At 33.5% G+C, this 25,443-nt stretch overlaps 1 protein-coding gene across 5 annotated transcripts; it reads right to left on the bottom strand.

Annotated features, from left to right (window-relative positions):
• Positions 1–137: 137 nt before the first annotated feature.
• LOC120337289 (uncharacterized) lies at positions 138–25,260 on the bottom strand. 5 transcript variants are annotated; one of them, XM_039405034.2, is made up of 28 exons: positions 24,874–25,260; positions 20,053–20,102; positions 19,219–19,554; positions 18,601–18,735; positions 18,342–18,515; positions 14,362–14,462; positions 13,036–13,104; positions 12,786–12,918; positions 10,947–11,019; positions 10,562–10,769; positions 9,655–9,805; positions 9,167–9,474; positions 8,405–8,531; positions 7,560–8,261; positions 6,851–7,213; positions 5,902–5,965; positions 5,383–5,517; positions 4,634–4,768; positions 4,383–4,492; positions 4,074–4,186; positions 3,871–3,963; positions 3,060–3,128; positions 2,897–2,993; positions 2,667–2,752; positions 2,224–2,326; positions 2,064–2,140; positions 1,534–1,670; positions 138–1,195 (listed from the first exon to the last, which is right to left on the bottom strand). In XM_039405034.2, exons 1-28 carry the CDS (start codon positions 24,999–25,001, stop codon positions 1,069–1,071), a joined length of 4,404 nt encoding a protein of 1,467 aa, XP_039260968.2. In that variant the 5' UTR covers positions 25,002–25,260; the 3' UTR covers positions 138–1,068. The 5 variants fall into 5 exon arrangements, with proteins under 5 accessions (XP_039260968.2, XP_039260967.2, XP_039260964.2 ...); XM_039405033.2 differs by having other exon boundaries at positions 4,074–4,189; positions 18,601–18,732; XM_039405030.2 differs by having other exon boundaries at positions 4,074–4,189; positions 24,874–25,259.
• Positions 25,261–25,443: the final 183 nt, after the last annotated feature.

The following is a 25,443-nucleotide window of genomic DNA, read 5'->3' as shown; positions in this document are numbered from 1 at the left end:
CGCATCTGATTAGATGAAGGATGAAATTTTTTGAAACGAAATTTATATGAAAAAGTTAACGTGCACCCTTCTGTACTTTCTTTTGAAATAAACTATTCAACGCACGTAGTAAATGAAGAACATAAATTCCACAAAATCTTTCACCATAATTTATTATCATCCACGACTCACTGTATTAATATTACATTTTTAACTTAACAAACCTAATGTAGAGGTAGAAAAATAACTTACTCAAAACATTTCTTTATCAAATCAATTTTTAGCAAATCTTCTGATTTTTTTTTCAGAAACAAAAAATGCAAGTTTTATTTTGAATGACTTACAGAAAATTGTGAGTAAAATATTACGTGCTATCAATTTAATATAAAAATTTAAAACAAATTTTTGTTTTATAAAAACAGAACAGATAAAAAGTGATTCGAACACGACAAATTTTATTGGAGCGTTATATTACACAAGTTTTGAACTGTTATATTTCTTCCTCAAATGTGACAATCCAAATCAAAATTTAAATTCAAAATATGAGAGATTTATAACGTGATCTTGGTATAAAACGAATACATATAAACTTGATCAGTTTTATAATTTGTACGATACAGGACTCAAATATTATGGCTATTAACTAACCTAATTAAATGCGATATTTTTCAAACTAGTTATATATATTTTCAAATCTTCTAACGTTGAAAAAACAAACAAACAATAGTTTAAACAAACAAAATTAAAAATACATAGATAAAGCTAAAAAATAATCAAATAAAATAAAGCCAACGTAAGATATAAATCTGAAAAAATGTATAATGTTCTTCCATTGATGCAATTGACTTCATTTTAGTTTATAATCAACTTTTCCATTCCGTTTCAAGATGACAACGTCGAAGATCCGCCTGCAGATCGTGAACTTTCGACAGGAAAAATGTCTCTCTCGCAAAAATGGCGTACACGCATATTGTTAATTGTTCTGTACTCTCTACGCGTGTTCTCTGACATGATTGAAATTCTCTGGCATGGTTCAATCTATAACTCGACACTGAAATAGCACATTCTTTTTATGAACGCTTTATCCACTTATTGCGTTGCAGGCCAGAATGTACGGATTGGTAAGTGCATCAAATAATGATTTCTTAATAGCCTGCTTCTTCGTTTATTCTGGGCCATTTCCAGTTCAGGAGCTGCGCATGGTGAAATCTCAACACTAAAAATAGATACAATAGATATATGAGCTTACAGTGAGGTAAATTTACAATCAATTCAAGTTTTCCTGATACGCAATTACAAAAAATGTAGCCAACCACTAGTTTGTCATTGTACATTCTAACGGAAACATTTTTGACCAATATTTTGAGTAGAAATTTGCTTATATGAAGTATGAACAAGCAGCGCAAATTGAAAGTACAAGAAAGATTAGAAGCTCTAAAGTCTGGATGGAACTTACAATGTAATTACAATGGAACATCGTCATTTGCCTAAGAATACAACTAGTTTAAAGACGTTTTGATATTCGTAAAAAAAGGAGAAGAGTTGATTTCTGACCTCTTTATACTTGTGTAGATTTCTGAATTATCCATCACCAAAGAAAAAGTTCCTTGGCTTGGTCGAACAACTTCAATTTTCATTGTTCCGATGTCCAACACGTTTCCTGCAATTTCCACTTCTTCTAGAGATGATAACTAAATAAAGGGTCCAAAGCATTTTTACTCAGTTCGGATTACTATCGGATGTGTGAGAAGATTTACAGGTAGTGAGAAGAAATAGTCGGAGTTTACCATGTTTTATTTATAGTGTAGTCATTTTTTTTTTAATTCCGAGGAGTATGTGCGACTGCATAGGCCAGCATTTTAGCGTTTGAAATTTATTTTTCTCGTAGATGGAGCCGAGGAAGCGAGAGTCAGAATTTTTATTTATCCGGAGTCGTTTATTTAATTAGGTTAGAGTCTGAACCAGACACTGTCATTCGCAGAAAATTAGAAACAGAGAGTGGCGCAGGTGACAAAAAGGAGAGATTGTCCAAGAAAGGAGATAAAAATGATTATGATAAAATAATTAAAACGAGAGAAGTTTACCTTGTTGTTCGATGCTCGACGATAAGATTTCTCTCTTTTTTCGTTGTCGATAAGGACCAATTGCAACACATCTCGTCCTAGAAAGAAATACCACTTATAAACTTTTCATTTCAACTTGTCAATGGCTAATATTATCATATCATATTTATCCTGAAAGTACCTCTGAAATGATTCTTGCAAAGTGCCATTGGTGTAACGCAAACAGTGTGATAAAACGTATCCTCCATTTTTCCGGTATAAATCAACTGCTGATCGATGCTCCACTATAATAAAATGTAAAATGGTGTAATAAACGACAAGTTTTAATGAAAAAGTTGTTTGAACGGGCAAGGATGGACATAGCCCAATCCGTATATCTCAGATGAATAGTAAGCAATAACAGGCCAAGAGCCACTACAGTAATAGACTGTTCCCAGTTTCGAAGACAATTTCGTTATGTTTTTTGCTCTTGTGAATTCTACCAGATTAGGAGGAACCACATGAGGCATGATTCGTAATGAGTCAAAGTGGTATAAAAACAATATATAAATCTGTAACAATATTTATCTATCATAATTATATATCTTCATTATGCTCATCATAATTGTCAACAACATTACATACCTTTGAATATTCAATTTTAGTATAAGCAGGTGGTGGTCCATTGTCATTAGATAAATCAACTAATTTTCCAAGCTTTCCAAATTTTCCTGAGAAATGAAATAAAAAATTTTGGAAACTCAACTTTAACAAAAGCTTCGTCTATTTCTTTAGCATCATTTTATTTTTGCTTTATAATTTAATTTCTTTGTTTTCCGCCAAAATACCTTAATTAACGAGAAATAAATACGAACCTGCTTTTACAGCTGTTGTATAAGCATCGTGTCCAATTTTCAACTGACAACAGAATACATCGGTGATGACGTCACCCGTACTTGTCACCATAACAACCTAAATAAATTAAGAAATAAAGGCATCTTGTGAGAAGTACGTTAGCAAGAAAAAATTTCTACTTACCCTGTACATATTTATATCTGTCCTGCTGACTGCAAATCGTGAGTAACTCAGCAGTGAACTGGCAATAACCTGAACAAAAATGTTTCAACATCTTACCAGGTAATTTAAATAAGTTATGAAAAATGCAAAGCAGTATTCCTAAACGTGGAATACATTTCCTGGCTTGGAACATATCCAATTTTTTACAGTAACAACATAACAAAAAAATTTGAGCATTCGAAAATGATTGATTGTATATACGATGACAGACAGACGGCTACAGACAGGCGTAAAAAGGTCACACATTTTTTAAGGTTATATATATATACTTGTTTCGCAGCTCCTCATAGTTGATTTAAGCTTGAGTGTAACAAAACGTTTCAAATCATTTTGCTATAATTTATGGAAAAGGGCAAAAAACAATATTTAACAGAGTTTTGTTTCAATTTTTTTCGATTATAATATTATATCACAATTTAGAAACTTGAAATGAATTTATGTTCACATCTTTATAAACTCTGGAAATCGTTTGGAAAAAATGTGGGCAGACGATAAATCGCGAAATTGGTATTTCAATTTAAAAAAAAATTAACATATTGAATCTTTGATTTATTAGCACAATTGCTGTTGAATATACTTTTTCTCGTCCATCGAATAACACACCCCGTCATGCCAAGCAGGTGATAAATATAACTCCTCCAAAAAAAATAATTAATGAAAATTTTCATTTGATTAAAACAAAAATGGTTGATATTTTAACAACACTGCTATCGTAATTTATTTACAAAAACCCTAAACACTTCTAGTTTGCAATTAACGGTTCGTTAATTACCTCTTGTGGCGCCAGCAGCCTATGCATGGCGATTTGCCTTTCTCCACCTAAAGTATTTGTGTATTCTTTGTCCATATCTTCGGGTGGAGAAATCTAAAAAATTGGTGGAATGTGAACAAGTAAATGAATAAATTTTATGTTACTTTTTAGCAATTCTTCATCAACGTTAACAAATGTGAAACGTTTGAAATGTTTATATTTACCTTTGGCAATACTCGCACAAGGTTATTGATGCTCAGTGTCACAGCCGTGTGATACCAGGAGTCGAAAGTTCCCAGTAATTCCCCGATTTTTACGTCACACTGCGCCGGTACATCTGCTAAAAAAGTATTGAAAAAAAATAATTATCAAAGAAATTTGCTGCTGGCCAAGTTCATATCAGTGGATAGGTTTAAAAACTAAGATAAATTTAAATTCTCTTCAAGGAAACGCATCTCCGGGCATTACGATGTTGCATTATTTTTCAGTTGTGTAATGCAAAGTATCATCTGATTAACTAAAAAGAACCTTACCTCTACTTAAAATGTTGTCATTTGCAACAGGCTGATTTGAGCCTATTGGAATAAAGTATAATCTCAGATCAATGTGTTGAAACAAAGGTGCTCTTGTAACTTGACGTTTCCTGGAACCAAAATTTGATATGTTATAATGTATACCAACACTGAGAACACTGCATACATGGTTAGTCAGTTGGTTTTCTGATAACTTTTCACTTGGGCGGATCCAACGAGTTTGCTTTATTTGAGATATTAAGCTGTATTACCTTAAATTGTAGTAGGCCCGAGCCATGTGGCCCACGGTCTTGTCATTCCCAACAAATACAAGTTTTACAACTTTCTTGTGAATGGTTCGTTCTTCTAAAGCATCGGAAATCGATATTCGACCACGACGGCTCGCCCTGTGATTTAAAAAATAGTTGTTTCCAATAGGTTATTGACTCCATTTCTGGTTTCTTTTCCAGTATCTAATTTGCATGGTAGGTCCCTTTTAGCGCCAGTCTTCCGTGAAATATTGATGGATGACAATATATATGGCATCCTACTATTATAATACAGATTATTTTGATTCGTTCTATTTTGGTACACATGAGGTGAAGTTGTTGGCCGTACAAAATCAATAGTACTAACGAATGCGTAATCAATTGAACCACAGTTTTTATGCTGCCATGTACGATTGCTGTAAAATATGTTGAGAGACTAAAATGAGGTTTTCAATGCGAGGCATGTCTGAGTTGTTTGTCTGTTATTGTTGGCAACGCTCCAGTTTCAATACTAAATTAATCGTTTGCTTTATGATTTCAGTATTTATATATACTAAAACTAGACGAGTAATGTATATTATTTAAATACTGTATATTAGATAAATGACAAACGAATGCAGACATTTTTGATTTTGGAAGAGAAAACTCATTCAAGTGAAATAGAACGCCATTTCGACAATTTTTTTTTGTTAAACTATATCGTGTTTCTGCAAAAATTGCTTCACACTCTCGAAAACAATTATAGATTCTACCTCATAGCCTCCTTGACTGCAAACTTTACTCCACCGATACCGTGGTCTTCTGGTTCACGAAATTTGCCGAAGGAAGAAAACGTTCGTTTCCTCATTGCATCAGAAGCGTGCTCGTGACCAATTCCGGAATCGATTCTGAAAATCATAAAAACGTGAATACAAGTTTGCAATAAAATAAACAACTTACAAAGTATGCAATGCAAATTGATCTTGCAGAAAATGAATCAAATTCGAGATCACAAATTCGAGATCGAATAACATTAAGCCAAGGCCAACAAATAAAAAATATGACCAAATCTAACAGCTGGGAGGTCTGATGATTTGCCAGAACGAACTTATGAGGTGTGTGTCGACGAATTCAAATATTTTAAAGTATTTCAAAAATTTTAAGCTACGCTGCAAGTGTAATTAATATGAGGTAAAAAGTGCTTTTAAGGCAAAATATATAAACATGAAATTTATTAAAAAAAAATCGGTCAGAAAATTGAAAAAATCCTAGTCAATAAACTACTATATTACCTTCGACGTGCGTCTTCGTCATCTTCGCCTGCTCCTATCAAAAACGTTGACTTTCTAGGACTTTCTGTAAAAAAAATTTTAACAATTGTTTCTAAATTATCTTGGTGTAAATTACAATTATTGAATAACTACAAATGCATACGCTAACTCAGTATAACCGCATAATGAAATATGATATTGCTTCTTCGTTAACCCAATGGGGAGGTTTTAAATTTAGAGTACATGAATATGGTCACAAATTGAGTTAGGAAATAACATTCAACAATTCGTGTAAAAATGGTTTGCTCCAGCTCCAGCGTTGAGTTATTCCTGCTATACATTGTACCTTTCGTTCAATGTATAATAAAGTAATATAGTTTGCCAGGTATTGTTTCCAGTACAACTGGTATCGTTCTCGCAATAGAATGCTATTGTTGCTTTGAAATGACGTCAGTATTGCACGAAGTTGGAACTGCTGTCTCAAGTTTCCAGGAAATTGCGTGGACTATGGGATATCTCGAGCATACATTCAGTATCAAACGCTTTTAAAATTCCTATTGCAAGGTAGTTTAAAATAGGACTGTGCGTTTGAGCTACGCATCACGTTTAATCATACCTGACCGACACACCAGGTAATAACAAAAGTCACCAGAAATTAATTTTTATCGTTTGTTTGAGTAATAACTTTTCCCAAAAACTGGTTGCAAAATGAAGTTAATATGAATAACCCATTTGATAAAATCGATGCAGTAAAAACCGTACTGAAAATTAGCTGACTGGATTCATTTGCCGATAAAGTTCCACCGGTGTTAAAAATCACGTTAATCAATGTCTAATTAAATAAATAATTTCAACTATTATCTTCGAAAACTGAAAATTTTGAAAGTCTATATTTTGTTTATGGAATACAATCTTACTATAAAATACCCTGCCCAAACTATAATACTCAACAACAAATTCATTTCCATACCTCCATCCGTGGGTGTGGAAGCTTTATTCGTCCTGCTCGGATCATAATCGTTTTCCATTTGTTGCTGTTTTCCATCAGTGAAAATATCATTTCCTATAATGCTAGTTCTATCATGTCCTGGAAGTGATCTTATGCTCAAGTTGAAGGAAGATCTAGGGCTTACGTCAACGTTCAATTTACTGCGTTTGTTTTTAGTTATCAGAGGTGATGAAGACGCACCAATTGTTCCCCGGGTCCACCTCTCACGCTTTTTACGTCCAAACACCGGATCTGAAGCTGTTCTTGTGCGCAATGATTGTGCATCAACTAATTCATCTGAAGTTGTAGACGATTGTGTTGATGACATCGAAGATACAGAGTCGCCTAAAATGATAAAAAATAAAAACTAGGATGATGTTATCTAGCTCGGGAGCTCAGTAAAAGGAATAGTTGTTGATCAGGAATACTTATCAGATGTACTTTTGAGATACTTTTTAGTGAACATTTAACACCTCTAGATATTACCTTGTTATTGTCTCGTCACTAATATTCTGATGCTTTTGGATTGATTATGTTTGTCTTAGACTGAGGTAGATTGAAAGATGGGGCAGGACAATTACCTAATTTAACTTAACTCAAGAATAAACAGAATTTTATGTTTATATGTTAAATGTAAAATAACAATGGGATAATATTGGTTGACATATTTCTGAAATTAAATGAAGCTCACGAGATTCTGCGGCCGAAATTGTCTCTAATTCTCCTTCCTTTTTGTCTTTCCTGGTTGATCGTCGTTTGCTACGCACAAACCTTGATAACCTATTATACTTCTTGCTTTCATTTCTTTTTCGTCTCATAGTAATGTTTTGTTCATTTGGTCCAGACTCAACGGATACCTCCGTCTCAATCTGGCTCGATGTCGTGGTCTCTATGGATTCGCTACGTTCAATCATAATCGTCGGAGAAGAGCATGGAGGTATGTCTCTCTCGTTTACTATTATCTCGCTTTCCGTTATGCTCGAATGCACCGGTTCCACCGAACTACTCTGTCGTCGTTTTATTGTGTTTTCCAATAAAAATGATTTTCTTTGATCAAAAGTCATTGATTTTAGTAACGATGTTAAATCGTCATTTTCCTCTTGATCGAAACCTTTTTCACTGAATTCTTTCCAAAAACTATCGCTATCTTCCGCCTCGGCTAACTTTGTGAAAGATATTTCTGAATCGTCTGTACTGGAAGAGTTAGAAAGTGGAGTTTTATCTCCTTTGTTTCGTAATACTACATTTGTTTTGTACGACTCTTCTTCTGTTTCTTCTATGCGAAGATGCTGCACAGCTGTAGTTAGATTTCTTGTCTCATTATTTGATTCTTCGTCATCAATGACACCACTGTCACGATAAGCATCCTGGTCATCAAGGTGAGCTGAATCTGCTTCAAAGAGTTAAAATAGCATTTTTAAAAGTGCGACAACTACTTTTTGTGAACAAAATTAAAACTGCAATGAAAATATGAAATTAACTTTATAAGATGATTTAAAGTAAAATTTCTAAAGCTCTTTTCAGTTTCAGTATTACCTCTTTTTCTCCCGATGCTTTTCCTTGTACTTCTTTTCTTTTCCTGAACATATTCTTTCGCACTGTTTCGCACAAGTTCGTACATCGTATCAGACAATTCAGATTTGTCAAATGTGTATAAAGAAACCTGTGGAAATGTTCAAAATGTAATTTTTTTGTATAACTATTGATTTACTCCATACTTTACGAAGTGCATGGCATCACGGAATTACAAATAGAAGAACTATTGAAACCATGTTTGGCAAATATTATCCAAATAAGGAACTACAGACAACACTAGCGACATTGCCGATATTTTTTATGTTGAAATAAAAATGTCATTCTGGCACATTACTGCAGGTTGCTTGTCAGGCAATTTTTGACTGTCAATTTTCTTGCTTGGTAATTTATGGTCTTTCAATTTCAAAAAAGACAGACAACGTTTTATCAGATTCCAAGTAGTATGAATAAAATTGAACTTGGCAAATGAATGTGTAAAACCGTGCCGTGGTTTTCAAATTAAATTAAACGTTTCATAGAATTAAAATGAAACAGATCAAAATTAACGTCACGATGAGCGTATCGGGTCAGACTAGAGAACATTTGTATTTTTGTGCTTATTTGAGACTGTCTGAAATAGTAGTTTGCAACAAAAATCAAATGCAATGAAGAAATATTGATTTTGGTCCCATTTTGTTATCGAGTCATTGATGTATATTGAATTTAAACTGCAGTACTACTATCTATCTTATCTTTACATTCAATTTTTGCCTATTTTCTTACCTTGGACCCAATCAGCTCTGCTGGAGTATCTTTTGCCAGAGAATTTGCTTTTGTTGCAAGTTTCTTTGCACCAGTTTGATTGTCCAAACTTCCTGAAGCTGTTCGTCGTAAATACGAATTGTTTCTTCGTGGGGTGCCCGGTAGGACAGCGCCAGATTGTCCGACAGAAGAAGACCGAGCTGGGGAAGATGGATCTCGAATTCGACAGGTTTCGTATAGAACGCTAACTCTCCGGTGGCCCGACCCTTTCAGATGACTCAATGGATCTTTTTCAGCCATATCTGACGCATCTTTTTCGCCGACTTTGTCTGTTGAAATATCAAATTCAAACATTAATATAGGTTCAAAAACAATTTTAACGATAATTGCAAAGTCAGCTTCCTACTGTAAATTTGTGACATTTTAGATGGATTTCTTTTTTAACATTTCATCGCTATTCAAAATGTACATGCCAATAAATTTAAACTTAAACTTATGTCATCAATTACCTTCTAAAAAATCGACGAGTTTTTCTGAAAACGTTTCTAGTTCCACGCGCAAAAAATCTTGTGCTTCTCCGTGCGTTTTCATGGTGGAGGCTCTCTCCATGATCGAGAGTGCTTCATGACATAGTTCCGGGACCAGCTCGGAAGGTATACTCTGAATTTAAACACGATTAGTAAAAATATAAATATTTACTTTACTCAAGTCAAATTTCAGATACTCTGGATATATAGCAAAAAGTCCCCATGGGCTAAAATTCTTCTATGTATTAAATAATTCATTTGTATTGCATAAAATCTACATTAAATGTATCTCAGGCATCAAATGATTAATATTCATATAGTTTATAGGGTGTTCATAAAGTCCTGTCACAATTTTGACATTTTGTTATGATTTCCACCAACAATAATTCCCACCAACTTTTTATTTTAGTCATACTTTTCCAGTAATTTTGTACATAAACTTCTATACTATATGATGCTTAAGATAGCAGTATGTGGTAAAAATAGAAGCCATGATTATCGCATGAAAAATAGGTTATGAACAACAAAGCATGTACTCTTTGTTGCAACGTGGCTGATAAATACCATGTTTGATATTCATGATATCTGTCCTCATTTGTTTTGTTTTTGAGGACGTGCATATATACAGTTATATCACACATATTTCGTATATAATTTGAACATAACATTCGATTCATAGATAATTTATCATCGAATTCATTTAACATTAAATTAAATCCGGTGGCATCGCATTGTGACAAGGCGACATGATGTCACGCCACATGACATGCCTTACTCATCCCAACCACACATCGATGTGTTTAATGTCATCATAACATCAGCAAACAAAATTCAGAACAAAGAAAAAAACTGCTGGAAAATTTTGTAATATCATAATAAATTTATTAACCTCTAAAGATTGCTCCAATGTTGCCAAATCACAACAGTCTGCTCCATACACTGATTCAAATATATGTTTCATTACGTATCGAAACATCCCGGTTTCATCTGTTAGTTTCGATGAAGATCCACGAGTCTCACGAAGTTTTCCGAAAGCTTCCATAACAGCTTCACATTCCGGTATACTTTCGTCAATGAAAACATGGGTTTCGGAAGATCTAAAAATATATATAACATGAATACTACAGGAAGCAAGTAAATGGATGCATCACATTTTCTATCGAATATTTCGAAAAACAGTTTATGTATCTTGATTCTACAGGTCGAAACTCACACGATTAAATTATAAAAATATCTACAAAACCTCGAACAGTGATTTGAAATGTTATACTCACGGCATTTTAGCTGATAGATAGTCAGCCAGAGGAATTTCGTTGTCTTGGAAAAATATCATCCGATAAAAATGACCTGCAAAAATTTTCACATCAATAAATACCATTTATTGTGCTGGGGTCAATTGCCCTACATATAATTTGTCAGTTGAATTATATATAAATTACTTTAAATCAACAACCAGAAAAATGAAATAGTCAGAATGACGGTTGTTGTGTCGCTACTAAATTTCGTTTGTCGCTTCAATACACCAAAACGAAAATCAGTATTGAAATTGAAAAAGACAATTGAGTGGTGGTTTTGAAATGTTCATTGTGCTGCCCAATTATGATTATACCAAAATTGTGTCAATCTGGTATTTGTATATATAAAATTTCATTTAAAAGTTGTAGACGTGTTTTAAAACTTAAACGTGTTGTGTAGTCAGTTGTGCCATGACCAGAAAAATATGCGTGTTGATCATAAAATTTTCTTTTTTTCTTCAATCCAAAGCAAAACTGAATACTAATTATATTATATACTAAGTATATTATTTTTGAACATGGACACGACACATGTGTTTATAGAACTAATCATAATAATAGTAACAAACAAACACTATATTCATATTGTAGATCTCACTCAAAAAAGAATAATCTATAAATAAATCTTGTACGAGCAAATAATCTACACAATACAAGAGTAAATGTATGGCGTCATCACTTTTGCCCTGCCCAGGAAAACCCTTTGTAATGCAGTAAACAAATTATTGCATCGTGATATGACGTTACCATGCATCAGCATATTCCGAATCTCAGTAATAATCGATCATACATGACTTCTGATATATCAACTTAACATAGTAATGCATACAAAAACTGCCGCTTATAAGCGTGACTTTTACACCAAATTTCTATATTGGGAAATAGAAATACTTAGCACGAGTATTATAGATTCATGCGTCTATAGAATTTAATTTTAGCAATCTGGTAACTGACATATGATAACTTCTTTAGGTTGTACTGCAAACCCGTCCTACAAAAGACGTTTGAATGTTCAAAATAAAATATGAATTTGAAAGTATAATTGTCTATTCATATTTGATGAAAATCTCAGCTGCTAGAGAAATGGTTGGCGCCAGCATTCTAACTTAAGCGCGCCCAGCTTTCTGTCTTAGCATAAGGCATGAATTGCAAATTCACATAGTAGCCTACATGCGAATATGATCACTGGAAATCGTTCAAAAAGTTGATTGCTGGGCGTCTTACAAGTTCATCCAATTATTGTTATATTTTTATTAGAATGTATAAAGTACTTCGGAAGTCGAAATAATAGGCATTGGCTAACAAGTTATACCACGGGCCATGTCCAACACTGTAGTTTCTTGTGACAGTTATTTGCCTACATTTGTGTTTTCCCAATGCTATAGTTTCAATTTTTTACAACAATGCGAACATTTCCAAAACAAAAATTCAACGAAATTATTCATTCTTCAAATACTGACAATGCATTTTTCGGTTGCCGTCCTTTTGTGCACCTATTTTGTTCTATTCGTGGTAAAAGCGTAAAGCACCGAAAATTCGGGTTCATTGTTATCAAAAGAAATTCAATAGCTATATGAAAAATATATTTCAATCAAACGGCCCTATACATATCATGTATTGTTAGATTGAAAATTATTTAAATGTGTATAAATGCAAATAGAAGCAGAACATAGATAGCAAAAGTGGTATTCTTCTTTAATAATTGTTCAACTGAATAAGCCGGTATTCAATACTGTTTGGTTATTTTGTTTCTTGTCCAAGCGCATAGTAATGGTTCGACATTTTCATATGACTGTATCTTCATACAAAATATTTTACCTGGGCATTTCATTTCAAGTTGTATCATATCCAATACTTCCTTAACAGGATGTGCGACGTAAGACGGCCAAACATAAAACATTTCAAATGTGCTGTAACATTCTTGTAGAAGCTCTAACGGTGTGTGAGGACTCTGAAATTTTTCAAGGTATTTTTATCAGGTTATTTTGAACGATAAAATAACATTATGAATACATTATTATGAGTTTTTTTTTTGTATAAATAAGTCTACAAAATTTCCATATCTCACCATTATTATTGTCTCTGATAAAATATGCAATAACGGTAAAATTTTATTTTCCTCTCCGTCTTCAAAAATCTGTAAAATTAACATAAAATTTAGAGTCATTTATCATTTTATTATAATATGTCAATCTTGGGGCTTTAATAACATTGAATTTTATATAGTACGCGAGCATGATATAGTAGTTTCACAATACACTACAGGAAGTATGTTTTTCCCTGAAAGACAAAACGCCTACCAGTTTACATTATTATTTCGTAACAATTGTGTTGAATGAAAATGTATTGTAGTCTAAAAGCACGGAAACGAAAGCAGGATATTCAGGTTTGTGAGGGGGAACAATTGATTTCGTTGGCCGACATTTCAAAATAGGAATATTCTGCACCATGAATGAAGATCAAACAAATACAGTTATGCTCCTTTGTTTGTATATTCATAGCAAAACGAATTTTGCATTATGACAGCTATGGCCACTTTAATGTAACTTAAACGGTATGCTGTGTTGAATAAACTTCACTCAGTACAAATCGTAAGGTCTATTCAAAAACTCTCGCTCACTACTCAACTAGTGAAAAATAATGGTTAGATCCTTGGTGAATAAAAAACAAGTCATTGACTAGACATAACGATTCAATATAGCATTCCTATAGACTAAAGCAGGGTGGTCCAAACCCAGGCCCGCGGGCCACATGTGGCCCGCCGCTTCATTATCTGTGGCCCGCGTCACATTCGGAGAGCAATCAAAAAATCGCATTTCGTGTTGTTTCGTGATAAAATTAATCAGAATTTTTTTTTGACATATTGTTACATCACTTATGTCACTGAATTGACTATAGTGTTATGGCTATCTGAGGCAACCAGCAAAGTTGAATGACGTGCTTGGCATTCAAATTATTATCTGGCTTTTTATCTTTTTGGTCAGGAATATATGCTAACAATATAGGCATCATAGAAAACTAAAAATCGAATGCGGATTCTATTAGCCTGGGATGGCTATGTCTGATAACTATGTGTTTGCACAATAAAAATGTTTGTTTTGCATTGTACTGTTTACCTATTCTTGGCACTATTGTGACCCGCGAACAATGCAAAAAAAAAAATTTGTGGCCCGCGGAGCCGACAATCTTGGACCACCCTGGACTAGAGGCTTGTAATGTTTATGTGAAACGTCGAATCTTTTGAAGGTGTCATTGAACTTTGTTTCTATAACTTTACAATCTTTATGACAGTTCACGAATTGCTTGTGTGCCTATATCCATCGTAATCGATGAAGTAAACTTTAAAGTCCAGAAACCCGTTGACCTTAAACTAGAAATGAAATAATGTTCTCACCTTTTTGGCTACTTCTGTCAGGCATTTGATGACGGAAATAGCTTCTTCCGGCCTGGCAAGTATTTTGTGACGTATTTCCCAGTATTTAACGCTTTCTCCGACTGAAAGTAGAAAATATAAATTTTGTTTTGACATGATTTTAACCAGAAATAAAAAATGACTCATGTTAGCGTATAATGGTAAAACTGTTCCAGCTACATATTTTGCCATGCTGAATAGGTAGAGATTACGTAGTCCGGACCCTATAGCTGATAAATATTCAGTTACGTATAATCCACCTCCGACACAAATGACATACATTATGATCAAAATAGAATTGAAATGGAAGTGATGCTTCCGGTGAATAACAAATTAATTGTGTCTTGTAGAAATTTAAGTTGAGTATCCCGAAGATTGATTTGCAAGAAATGTGAACTTCCGGACACGTTAATCTGTCAGTCGGTTATATTTTCTATTGGGGTCAAAATGAACTGAGACTGCGCGGCAAAATTAATCAATAGCTGGTCCTTAGTCAAAGATAAGGTATACTGTACATAAGGGGCATAGAAATGTCACTATCTTTTTCAACACATATGAACGATACACGGATAACTGTCATAAACAGTGGCCAAGGAAGGTGTTTCACATGACCCCAAACACAATGGAGGTTTTTTTTCTGCATTTGATAATGCCACGGAAGCCGTAATGTACTGAAAATGTATGTATAAAGATTGACACAAATGCAATAATGAATCTATTAGTTCGATAATATTCCTATCTATGTTAATACACGGTATATAAATTCATCTTCGAGTGTACTCCATATATTTCATATATGTCGCGTGAAATGATGTGCTAAACTGGTACTAGTTATTGGTGAAAAAAATATTCATTTGATTATTTGGCTCAGTAAATCCCCTGATTTCTCAATTGCATGCACTTTCAATGAAGATAAACTCCAATTTGCTTGAGATAACAAGAAGTAACGAAAGGTTGATGAAATACCGGTAGGAGAGAATCATTGGTGAACTCGTTTTTGCATTGTGAATTTATTCACACACTGCGTAACTTGTGTCATCATAACATAAAAATGGTTATGTATTTTAAAAACAATGTGCGTTGATAATGATTTGCTTATTGGTTTCTGTTGCAGTTACCTACTATATAAATTATCAGCATTATTATGGCATACCACGTAGGTCAAATGAATGAATCTAGTCTACTCGAAAAATTTTATCTCGCGCCTTCAGATGTCATACCTGTCGTTTAAAATAAAATAAAAAAAACTTGGCCACCAAAATACATATATACATATCAATCTACTATCACATATTAATACATGATTTTACTTGTGTGTTTTTATCATACAAAAGTAAAGTTCATTTTCGAGTAGTAAAAGATTTCTGCACCTTGTCGTGAATTTGGGCGTTTTATACTCGTTGTTTTTCCTTGTTTATGTATGAGTATCGTAAATTGAGTCATTGTTTTTAGAAGTTCTGGATCCGATGACGGCAATATAGCATGTAAATTCCGAATCAAGCCTTTACTTTTAGAACGATTTGAGTTGGATCTAAACTTTTTCAGTTTTGTACCATTGGCAAATAATAGTATGTCGCTCATAATATTGTCAAACATTGTGTTATAAAATTCCATTCCACACGAGATTATAAATTAATAAATCTTTAATATAGCTTTAAAGAAATGTGTAATGTATACATGAGTTGAGCTTCAAATCTGAATGAAATATTCAAAGGATTCGTGATAAAAATATATATATATAAAATATTCTATTCTCACATTAATTAAGCATTTATACAACATTCATCTTCAAGTGTCTCCAAAGAAGCACGAAACAAATATGAAAATATCAGCTTAAATGTATGAAATTACTGTTGTAACCGTTCTATAAATTATTACACATAATCCGGAACCCAGAAAAATATATGATTGTGAAGAAAGTGGGAAGCTCCTTATTTTTCTATCCTTTCTCTCTTTTTCTTTGTGAATATCTCTCTCTTTCTCCCACTTTCTGTTTTAGTTCTCTCACCCAACCCTCCTCTGGCAAGCATACATAATACTTTTCAAGGTAAGTTACTACGACGTCACTTATTTTTAGCATTTTTTTAGTAATATACATAATTTTTTGTTAGTATACGTGCTAGTGTGCTTGTAATATATTGTTTCCTTGTTTTAATTACCTACACGTACTCGATAAAATTGCAAAATTCAGTTTCGTAAGCGTCATATTCACCTTGTTGTCCACTTACGCACGGATGAATACAACTTCCGTTACGTATCGAAATGAGCTTAAGAACGTCTATTTGTCGGGCTAATTTTGGAATACATGAATGAGCATGGTGTAGTCTAATGAATCACAACTTGTCATGCCGCACATTTGCTTTAAAACGAGTTTGTTCAAACTGTAGCTGCTATTATCTCATCCCATAGATTAGGATTTTGCGATAACAAACCCAAATTTTTTAGCGCTGAAAGCAGATACTATCCAACTAACCAAAAGTAAGAGCGGCATTTGATTCAAACTATATGTGATAAACTTGAGGAAAACCCCAAAAAATATTTTGGAAGAATCTATTTTTGAATTTCCGCTACTAAATATAGAAACGGTTTTATTGGAAATTATCACGATGTTACATCACAAATTACCATTCAACAAAATACATTATATGACAGATCAAAATGAAATTTTTTACTGTACTGCTTAATATCACTTAAATTATGATTGAACCCCACTAAACCTCAAGTTTAGCAGCAAAATGCCTTCCGACATATAAGGAGAGAGACAGAGAAGAAAGAAAAAGAAAACGAGAGAATCATCTGGGACGTGGTTCGTTATCTCAAATGCTTACGTTGAAACAAATCTTGCACCTCAGCTGTACTTTTTTACTTTTGTACTTGACCGTTTTATTCCTCTCCTAAATATAAAGCTCAAATTTTGGTTTCTCTGATTTCTTTGTAACATGAAAATCAAAAAATATAAACTAGATCAAGTCATACGCTCACTATGTATAGACTAACTCCGCATTTCAAAAACTCCTACTACATAAACTGCTACTATGTTATTGCATCCTACGCATACTATACTACAGCGAATCATATTTTTTTCTACTATTAATCAACTGAAACAATTAAAGTACTCGTACGAACTATACTATCTATAGGTTTACGTAATGAGCGGTGAGGTGACGAGTATGTCAAAAAAAAATGTAAAAAAATTTTAGCAAAATTAAATGGCATATTACGTAGATCAAATTTTGGCTTGCAATAATATTTACACAATAATTAGGTTTATACCAGGCAGGCCCAAGAAATAGATAACCTATGCATCATAATCATATAGGTAATGGATTATTTGTTTTTAGCAATTTTTACCAGCTAAACAATTACCTACTTTCATAATAAAATGTAGGATTTTTTTATAACAAACACCAAATAAATGACTCATTGTAAATTATTTTTATAAAAGATGAAAGAAAAATATCAATAAATACTGTACGCATATTAAGCTATGTTAGGATTTGTTACGCATGGATGTTGTATTTTTGCATACTCCTTGTGCCAAGCTTCCTATGGAATTCTGCGATGTAGTTTTTTTTTACCCCATCCCTATTTTACGAAATTATTACTAATTTTAAAGATACTGTATAGTGTATAGAATATTGTTTACGACTATACTTTTTCAATAGATACTGACGTCATCATTTATGACGTCATTGCACTTGCAAACAGAAATTTTTATTACGATACGACACAGGATTTTAGTCTGTTGAGGGTTTGCTCACCTAACTTTTATTTCATATAATATGCCCGCTCGTGCCGGGGCCGGAGAGTTATGTCACCGCCATCTCCAGTCAGAGCCGCAAAGTTATGTAAGATGATTCACTTTGTATTTTCTTACTGACCTCCTTTTTGTTTTTTGGGTCACTCTTTACATATCCATCATAGTTCATAATTTATATTCTCGATTTCAATTAGGTACTTACCAATTTTACTCTTGCAAACTGATAATTCTCCCGTTTCATGACTAACAGAAGATAAAACGTCGTTCACACATTTTGTTAAATGATTCATATCATAAACATTAGCTGCCGGTGCCATCGAGAATCTTTTCATAACAGAGAATTCATAGTCTGAAGAATTCTGTTCCCAACCGCGCGCTGAATAATATAAAAAAGTCATTTAGTTTAAAAATATTTATCACGTTCATCGTTGTTGCGCTTTTTCATGAAAAAACAGACTAACCTTTGTTCCAAATGAGAAAAACGTCTCTCAGTTTTGTAAAATCCCAACGAGTCAAATCGCACATTTTAGCCAGGTATGTGAGAGATATGAGAACTCTATCCAAATCTGATTTTTGTTGAAGATTTTCTTTTTCTGCTGCAAAGAAAATCATATAAATCCTTATATTCAATTTTATTTATTAAAGAAGTCTTAGAATACTAATAGATCATTTTTAAACAACGCTAATATGAATTGTTGCTAGTTTTGGTGTGAATTTTCATGTTTGGGACACAGAATATTTGAGACGTGTCGTTTGTATGACTTCCTCAAGATAAAACTTGGAAAAAATGCATATTTGGGATCTGTATTGCATAATGTATATCCACGGACCTCCTGAAGTATGCGCACCAAGATGGAGCACAACCAGGAATCAGGGTGTGTACCAGATTAGGGTTCAGCTTATGCGACATCTTGGTGCGCGTACTTCAGGAGCACCCAATCCACTTTATCGACTGTTTAAATGTATACTGCACTTATTTCACTGTATCGACTGTTTATATGTAGTTGGAAGGGGACAATAATTTAATTAGTAAATTTAAAATCAAGTTAGTCCTTGTGAAACTGGAGTTTGTCAAATACCTCTTGTATTTTCTGTTTCCTGTACGATATTAGGCTTCGACACACTTTTACTTTTTCTCCTAAAATCCGAGTTCTCGATTGCCAATTCTTTTTTTGATTTTTTTGAGTCTTCACTTTTCCTTCGACTGATATTGAATTTTTTCTTTGGTGTTGGTTTGTTTTCAGGTATGGGCTGATCAAAATTTCCACTTCCTCTTTTTGACTTCCCGGTAGGGGTCAAAGATCCCCGAGGACTCGCACTTGGGGATTTCCCCGATAGATCGCTTTTGTGGTGGGGGCTGCCCGGGGCAGATATGTTCTTGATTTGACTTAAAGTGTTGAACAATGGTCTTCCTCCTAATAACGGGAAACAAAAGTATGTTGAAAAGGGCTCGGGGTTTCAAATATCGACTGTCAGAACAGCGATTGTCATAATGGCGACTTCATAATAGCGACGTAATCAAGTGAGCGACTGTCAAAACAGCGACTGGTATGATAGCATTAAAGTTAGGGTTAGTCCAAATGAAATATTGTTTTAAAGTCCCTTTTGGTTTCAATCTTTCACTACGCATTGTTTGCCTGTTTGTGTTTGCATACGTGTGTAGAGAGGTCCCTAACACGTTAAGTCGCTATCATAACAGTCGCTGTTTTAATGCGGTCGCCATAATGAGAGTCGCTCACTTGATTACGTCGCTATTATGAAGTCGCCATTATGACAGTCGCTATCCGGCCTGGATACCGTTGAAAAGATGTGATCGAGTTTTTGCCATCAGCGAATAAGTAAACAGTATATAGTAACCTGCGATTGTCTCAACTCAACAAAAGCATACATACTAAGTATTATTACGGACTTACCTAATCCATACGATACTGCAATATACTTGTAGATGAGACATTCTGTGTACCTGAAATAGACAAATGGAACGGCTGTGAACGTGTTATGGGTAATGTACTAAATTATATTGATCATCAATAAATATATCCTCTCGTACATGAACAAAATAGATATTGAAAGTTGCAAATTAAACCGCTGCTTCAGAGCGTAATTGTGCTACTATAGGAAGCAGATTATAAATTATCTGTATCATTTTAAAATTAATGCTTATTCCTCACTCAAGTAATATATTTTTAATTTACAGGGACAATTAGTCTAATTCGTGTTAACATGTAGTAACAAAGTACAAGTGCATCTTAAAGCATGACACATATAAAATTGAGAATCACAGTGAATTTATTTTTTTATCGCCGTGACTATGTTTGATGTCTATGTTTTTGTTTGGTAAATGATGCCTTACTAATTTAGTAATACTTTCGGAAAAATTCCATAAAAAATGCTTTTTTGGTTTATTAGTCATAGATGCATTGTTTTATGATCTTCTGTTGAATATTTTCATTGTGGTATAATCATTATATCATTTATTGAAAATATCGTGCGAATGGTTTGCTGTGCAATATGGTGTATTCATCATGCAATTCTACTATTGATTAGTATGCGTGATGATGACTCATCTTGATTTCAGGTTAAAAGTTTTTGAAATCTGAGCATATGAAAAAATCATATGGTTTTCTGTCGTGTATTATTTCAATTTTAACGAAAAACTGTCTGGATTAAACAGAATCATTGTCGTTGTGGGTTTCATTTTTCCTCGACATGATATATCCTGTGAAGCTACGTTTAATATTAATGCTAATACCAATCACTACACATTGAAGTCGATTAAATAAAGGTACCAGAATGAATAGAAATTGCCCAGATTTTTAATTTTTTCACGGTACCAGAGCGGACGAGGCTCTGATATGAAAGGAGATCTTGTACTTGTGATGACAACATGTCAAATCTAACACATTTTCCACTAGACCAGGGGTGACCAAACTATTTTTAAAGGGCCAAATAAATATAAGAATTCACGGGCCCGATCAGTAGCGCAGTCAGTTTTTTAATACTGAAAAAGTCGATAATAACGTGTTTTCTCGGAGCTAAGTTTGTCATGATCGTTAATTGTTTCGTGGTCGTGACGGAGATTCGGCCCACGCGCCGTAGTTTGGTGACTTCAAACCAAACTATAGCACCCACTACCTCGTGGTAGTCATCGTCGTCTACGTGAAAGTGAAGGCAACAAAAACAGTTTGGTATTTTTAAGTTTCCATGACCATAAAGGAAATGTTCGATATTAATATGTATTGAATTTAATCATCTATAGCTCATGAAAAGCGATAAACGTCGGTGTAACTTTCGAAAACACGCTGATGAGTCCGAGAAAATCGATCACAAGATTCTAAGGTAATTGATAGGTTATAGTTCATATTGGTCTTCCTGGTGTAGAGTCATAACTTAATCACATCACTAGTAATAAAAATGTTAATAATACTTGAATGTTGTAATCATTTTAAAACTTATATTACCTGCAAACGTACTTGATGTGGATGAAGTAGCTAATAAAATGGATTTTCAATTACTTATTTTTTTGGAAGTGTCAGCCTCACTCTACATATAGCCAACTGCATTTCACTACTTCCGGTATGCAATGTTGACTGACTCATTTTAACCCTCTGCGCTGGCATGAATTATTTCTAATACATAAAAGGAAATTGATGTATACATTGGCCATACATGTGCCGTAAGTGTATTTAATAGAAAATCTATCAGACAAGTATGAATGACTTAATTTGTATTAAGTATGACTTAATTTGTATTAATGACTTATTTGCTTAATTTGTATTAACGGTTATTTTTACAAGGCAATTGCATGAAACTCACGGACCATTTGGATTTTTAGAAGTGTACGGTATTTATTAATGAACAGACATTCACATAGGCAAATTCATCCCAAATTATATGGTATATTGTAGCGTTTCTCAATACTTCTTGCCCGGAACACTTTACCTTTTTATCTAGCCTCGCGAAACACAAAGAAATCAGAAGGTAAAACTGTTGGGTGCTTACCAAATAATTTAGCCTATGATAAAATTAAAAAGTTTGCTGCAAACTTGACAATCAAATAGTTATGCCCACGGTTAACGATATTCGACGATTAACGAACACTCCATGCTTTCCAGACTGACACGAGACCTGTCCGCCTGTTTGTCGCCAGTTGAGAGACAAACTTACGAGTTACGACCGAGATAATTCCGATCCCTTTAGCGCGGAACGCTCCGAAGAAGCTTGCGGAACTACAGTATTCTGTGGAACACCGTTTGATCGCTGGTATAATGTCTTGGTCTAAGAATCATAAACTGGGTAAATATCTAATCATTTTATGTCAATTCTGGTTACAGTCATCGTTGACTTTCATTCAGTATTTGCATTTTACCTATAACTAAGACTAACTCGGCGCATTTTTATACCTTGAAGCGTCAAAAATTGTCTTGGAAGTGAATTTTCGGATATTGGTCATTGTTGTTCCTTCTCAACAACAGATTACAAAAAAATAATAGTTTATTTGAATATCGATAGAAATAACAGTTTGGACTTTTAATTAATTGCCGTTTGTCATTGCTTTAATATAAAGATTAGTGTGATTGATTGGGAATTCATAAAATCATTTTTGCTATACTTACTTGTATATGCATAAATTATGTCATCTGGCAAATTAGAATCTCAAGTATTCGTGAGAGAGTAATATTTCTAAAAGGGGAACACTACTTTTAGACGGATAGAAATGTCCTTGTTTTAATATCGAAACAAACATTTGACATTATACCATGATACGTTAAATAATAGTAAATATTATGACTCTACATAAAATTTGATTCGTCATAATATTATTGTCAACACGCAACCTACGCGTATTTAAATTACTCTGACTAGTTGATCGTTTATTCGCAACTGTTCCATATTGACGCTACGTCATGATTACGTCATTTTCTCATCTACATGTTATCTTAAGTAAAAGTTTCACTAATAGCCTCAACCGAAAATTGTCACGCATCCTGCAACCTCCGAACAATAAGTTTCTGCACCGTAGGATAAGTAGAAACTGTGATAATAATAACTGCTATTGTAATTTGTCCGCCTTACTTTCGTTAGAACTTTAAGATCTATATAATACGTTAGAAGGTACAACCATATTGTTTCTGGTCAATTTGATTAACCTTTACCCTCGTTTCTGAAGCCTATAGGGAGAAATATGATTGAAATAATGCACAAATCTGGTCAGGTTTACGACACAGAACTGTAAAATTTCATGTCGAACATGTTTTTTTATAATTATGGTACCAATTGGGTAGTACAGTTATACAATAAAAATATTGCTATAGTATGGAATGTAACAGTAATGTGATGAAAAGGTACTCCCTTAGTGTGTGTACCAGGTTAGGGTTAGGCCATAATTTCATTTCAATTTTCCTTATTTTAGTTTTATTACGATATTGGGGACTGTCTGTGTTAGCCAAGTGAATATACCATAAGTTTCAGCCCCTTCACACAACTTGATGTAAAGTAGGCGACAAAGTTAGTTACCTCCATATTGGTACACACACTTCTGTAGTGCCGATGGAAATTGTGATTTATTTTTGATAGAGGGCTAGGGATACTTAAAGCAGATAGTATTGTATAATATATTTGTATAAAAGATTCATAGAATCTTAGGCTTTAATGACGAAGAATATATAAACATGCTGGTGAACTAGTATAAAACCTAGTGTCAAATCTGAATCTTCGTGTAAGACTCTGATAATATAAAATCAGCAGCCCGGCTCCGACTGTTATCCAAAAGTTGTATTCGAAATTGTGATCTATTTTGATCGAGATTTTTGGATCCCGTCCATCACCGGTTTCGCCTTGTATTCTCAGTCATGTTATTGATCACAAAACGATTTGTATTTGTTCTTTGGACCCGTACATATAAACACGACTTTGACCAAGTATGGATACCAAGTATTTAGTGCGTGTAGATGTACTAGCAGACGTGAACTAACTATAGGCATGTTCTAACTCAGGGTCTCGAGTTCTGTTAGATCACACAAACCTAACCAATATACCCCACCTTATTATTATTCATTTTTTGTCATTGATAAATTTTTGAAACAAATTTGGGCTCATAATTTGAAAGGTCACTTCCGCCCAGACGTTATGCAAGTGACAACCATGAATGAAAAATTTCGAAAAGTGAAAAATATGACAGTATTATTATTGTCGAATTAAAAATAGAGTGCTATTAGAAAAACTGTCAATTTTAATTGGTTTATTTGTAATTTCAAATATTCATCATTACTGTCATACATACTCCATAATATAAAGATTAATCGATTAATTTAAGTTGGAACAATCTAGTGGTATACGAGGCAAAATATTTTCCGAGAAATTTGATCAATATAAATTGGAACTTCACTGGAATTTGTCATTTAGATGAAACTATATTTATAATAAAAGTAACAAAACTGACGGATGACACTTTATTACCATAAAAGTGTAAAAAAAAATGGAACAAAAACGAGACAATTTATCACAATTCCGTTATAGCCTCTTCATTTATATTGAAGGTTGGCCGTTATCTAACAATTCGACTCGTAATGGCAACCACATGTATATTCATCAATATAATTGATGTCAAAATACCTTCATTGTTGGATAACAAAAGCAGTATTACACTATACATGACAAACTGAAAACGATGGAGAAACAGTTCAAATTTTGCATTCTCATATAGCGTTACAAATTCCAATACAATGACTTACAGTTGAGCGACTGCCGAGTCTTTATTTAACTTTTTCCAGAATTCGTTCGATCCATCTATTTTCGTCGTCGATCCACCATTGGCGACGAAGTCATCAACCATTTCACACATTTCCTTTAGTGACGTCATATTTCCGTTTTGTTTCAATATTTCACAATATTCTTCAATTTTCAATTCGATAAATCCAATATTATTTTCGCTCAGTATTCCATATTACTCCGTTTTGTTCTTGTTTAAAATGTCTTTTTAATAGCAACTAATATGTGGATAAAAAGTTTTTTATCCCAATAATTAGCAATAAATTATTGACTGTATATTTGAGCACAGAAACCATCGGTTAAAAGATCATTTTCTGCAGTTAAATGTGATAACTGATACTCAAGTAAGAGATAAATTTTAGAAGTCGAAGCGGTGCTTTAATTTTTTGTATGTAAAATAAATTAATACAATGGCAACGCTTGACTCTGGAAGAGAGAATGAATGATACATTGCATATTGGTATTTCTGCAAATATTGAAAGCTAGGTTCCGAATCATAAGCGAAATCTATTCCCGAAATTAAAACTAGCAAA

This window comes from Styela clava, chromosome 10, assembly GCF_964204865.1.
Source record: "Styela clava chromosome 10, kaStyClav1.hap1.2, whole genome shotgun sequence".
Classification (NCBI taxonomy): domain Eukaryota; kingdom Metazoa; phylum Chordata; class Ascidiacea; order Stolidobranchia; family Styelidae; genus Styela; species Styela clava.
This window is presented reverse-complemented; position numbering and strand designations above follow the sequence as displayed.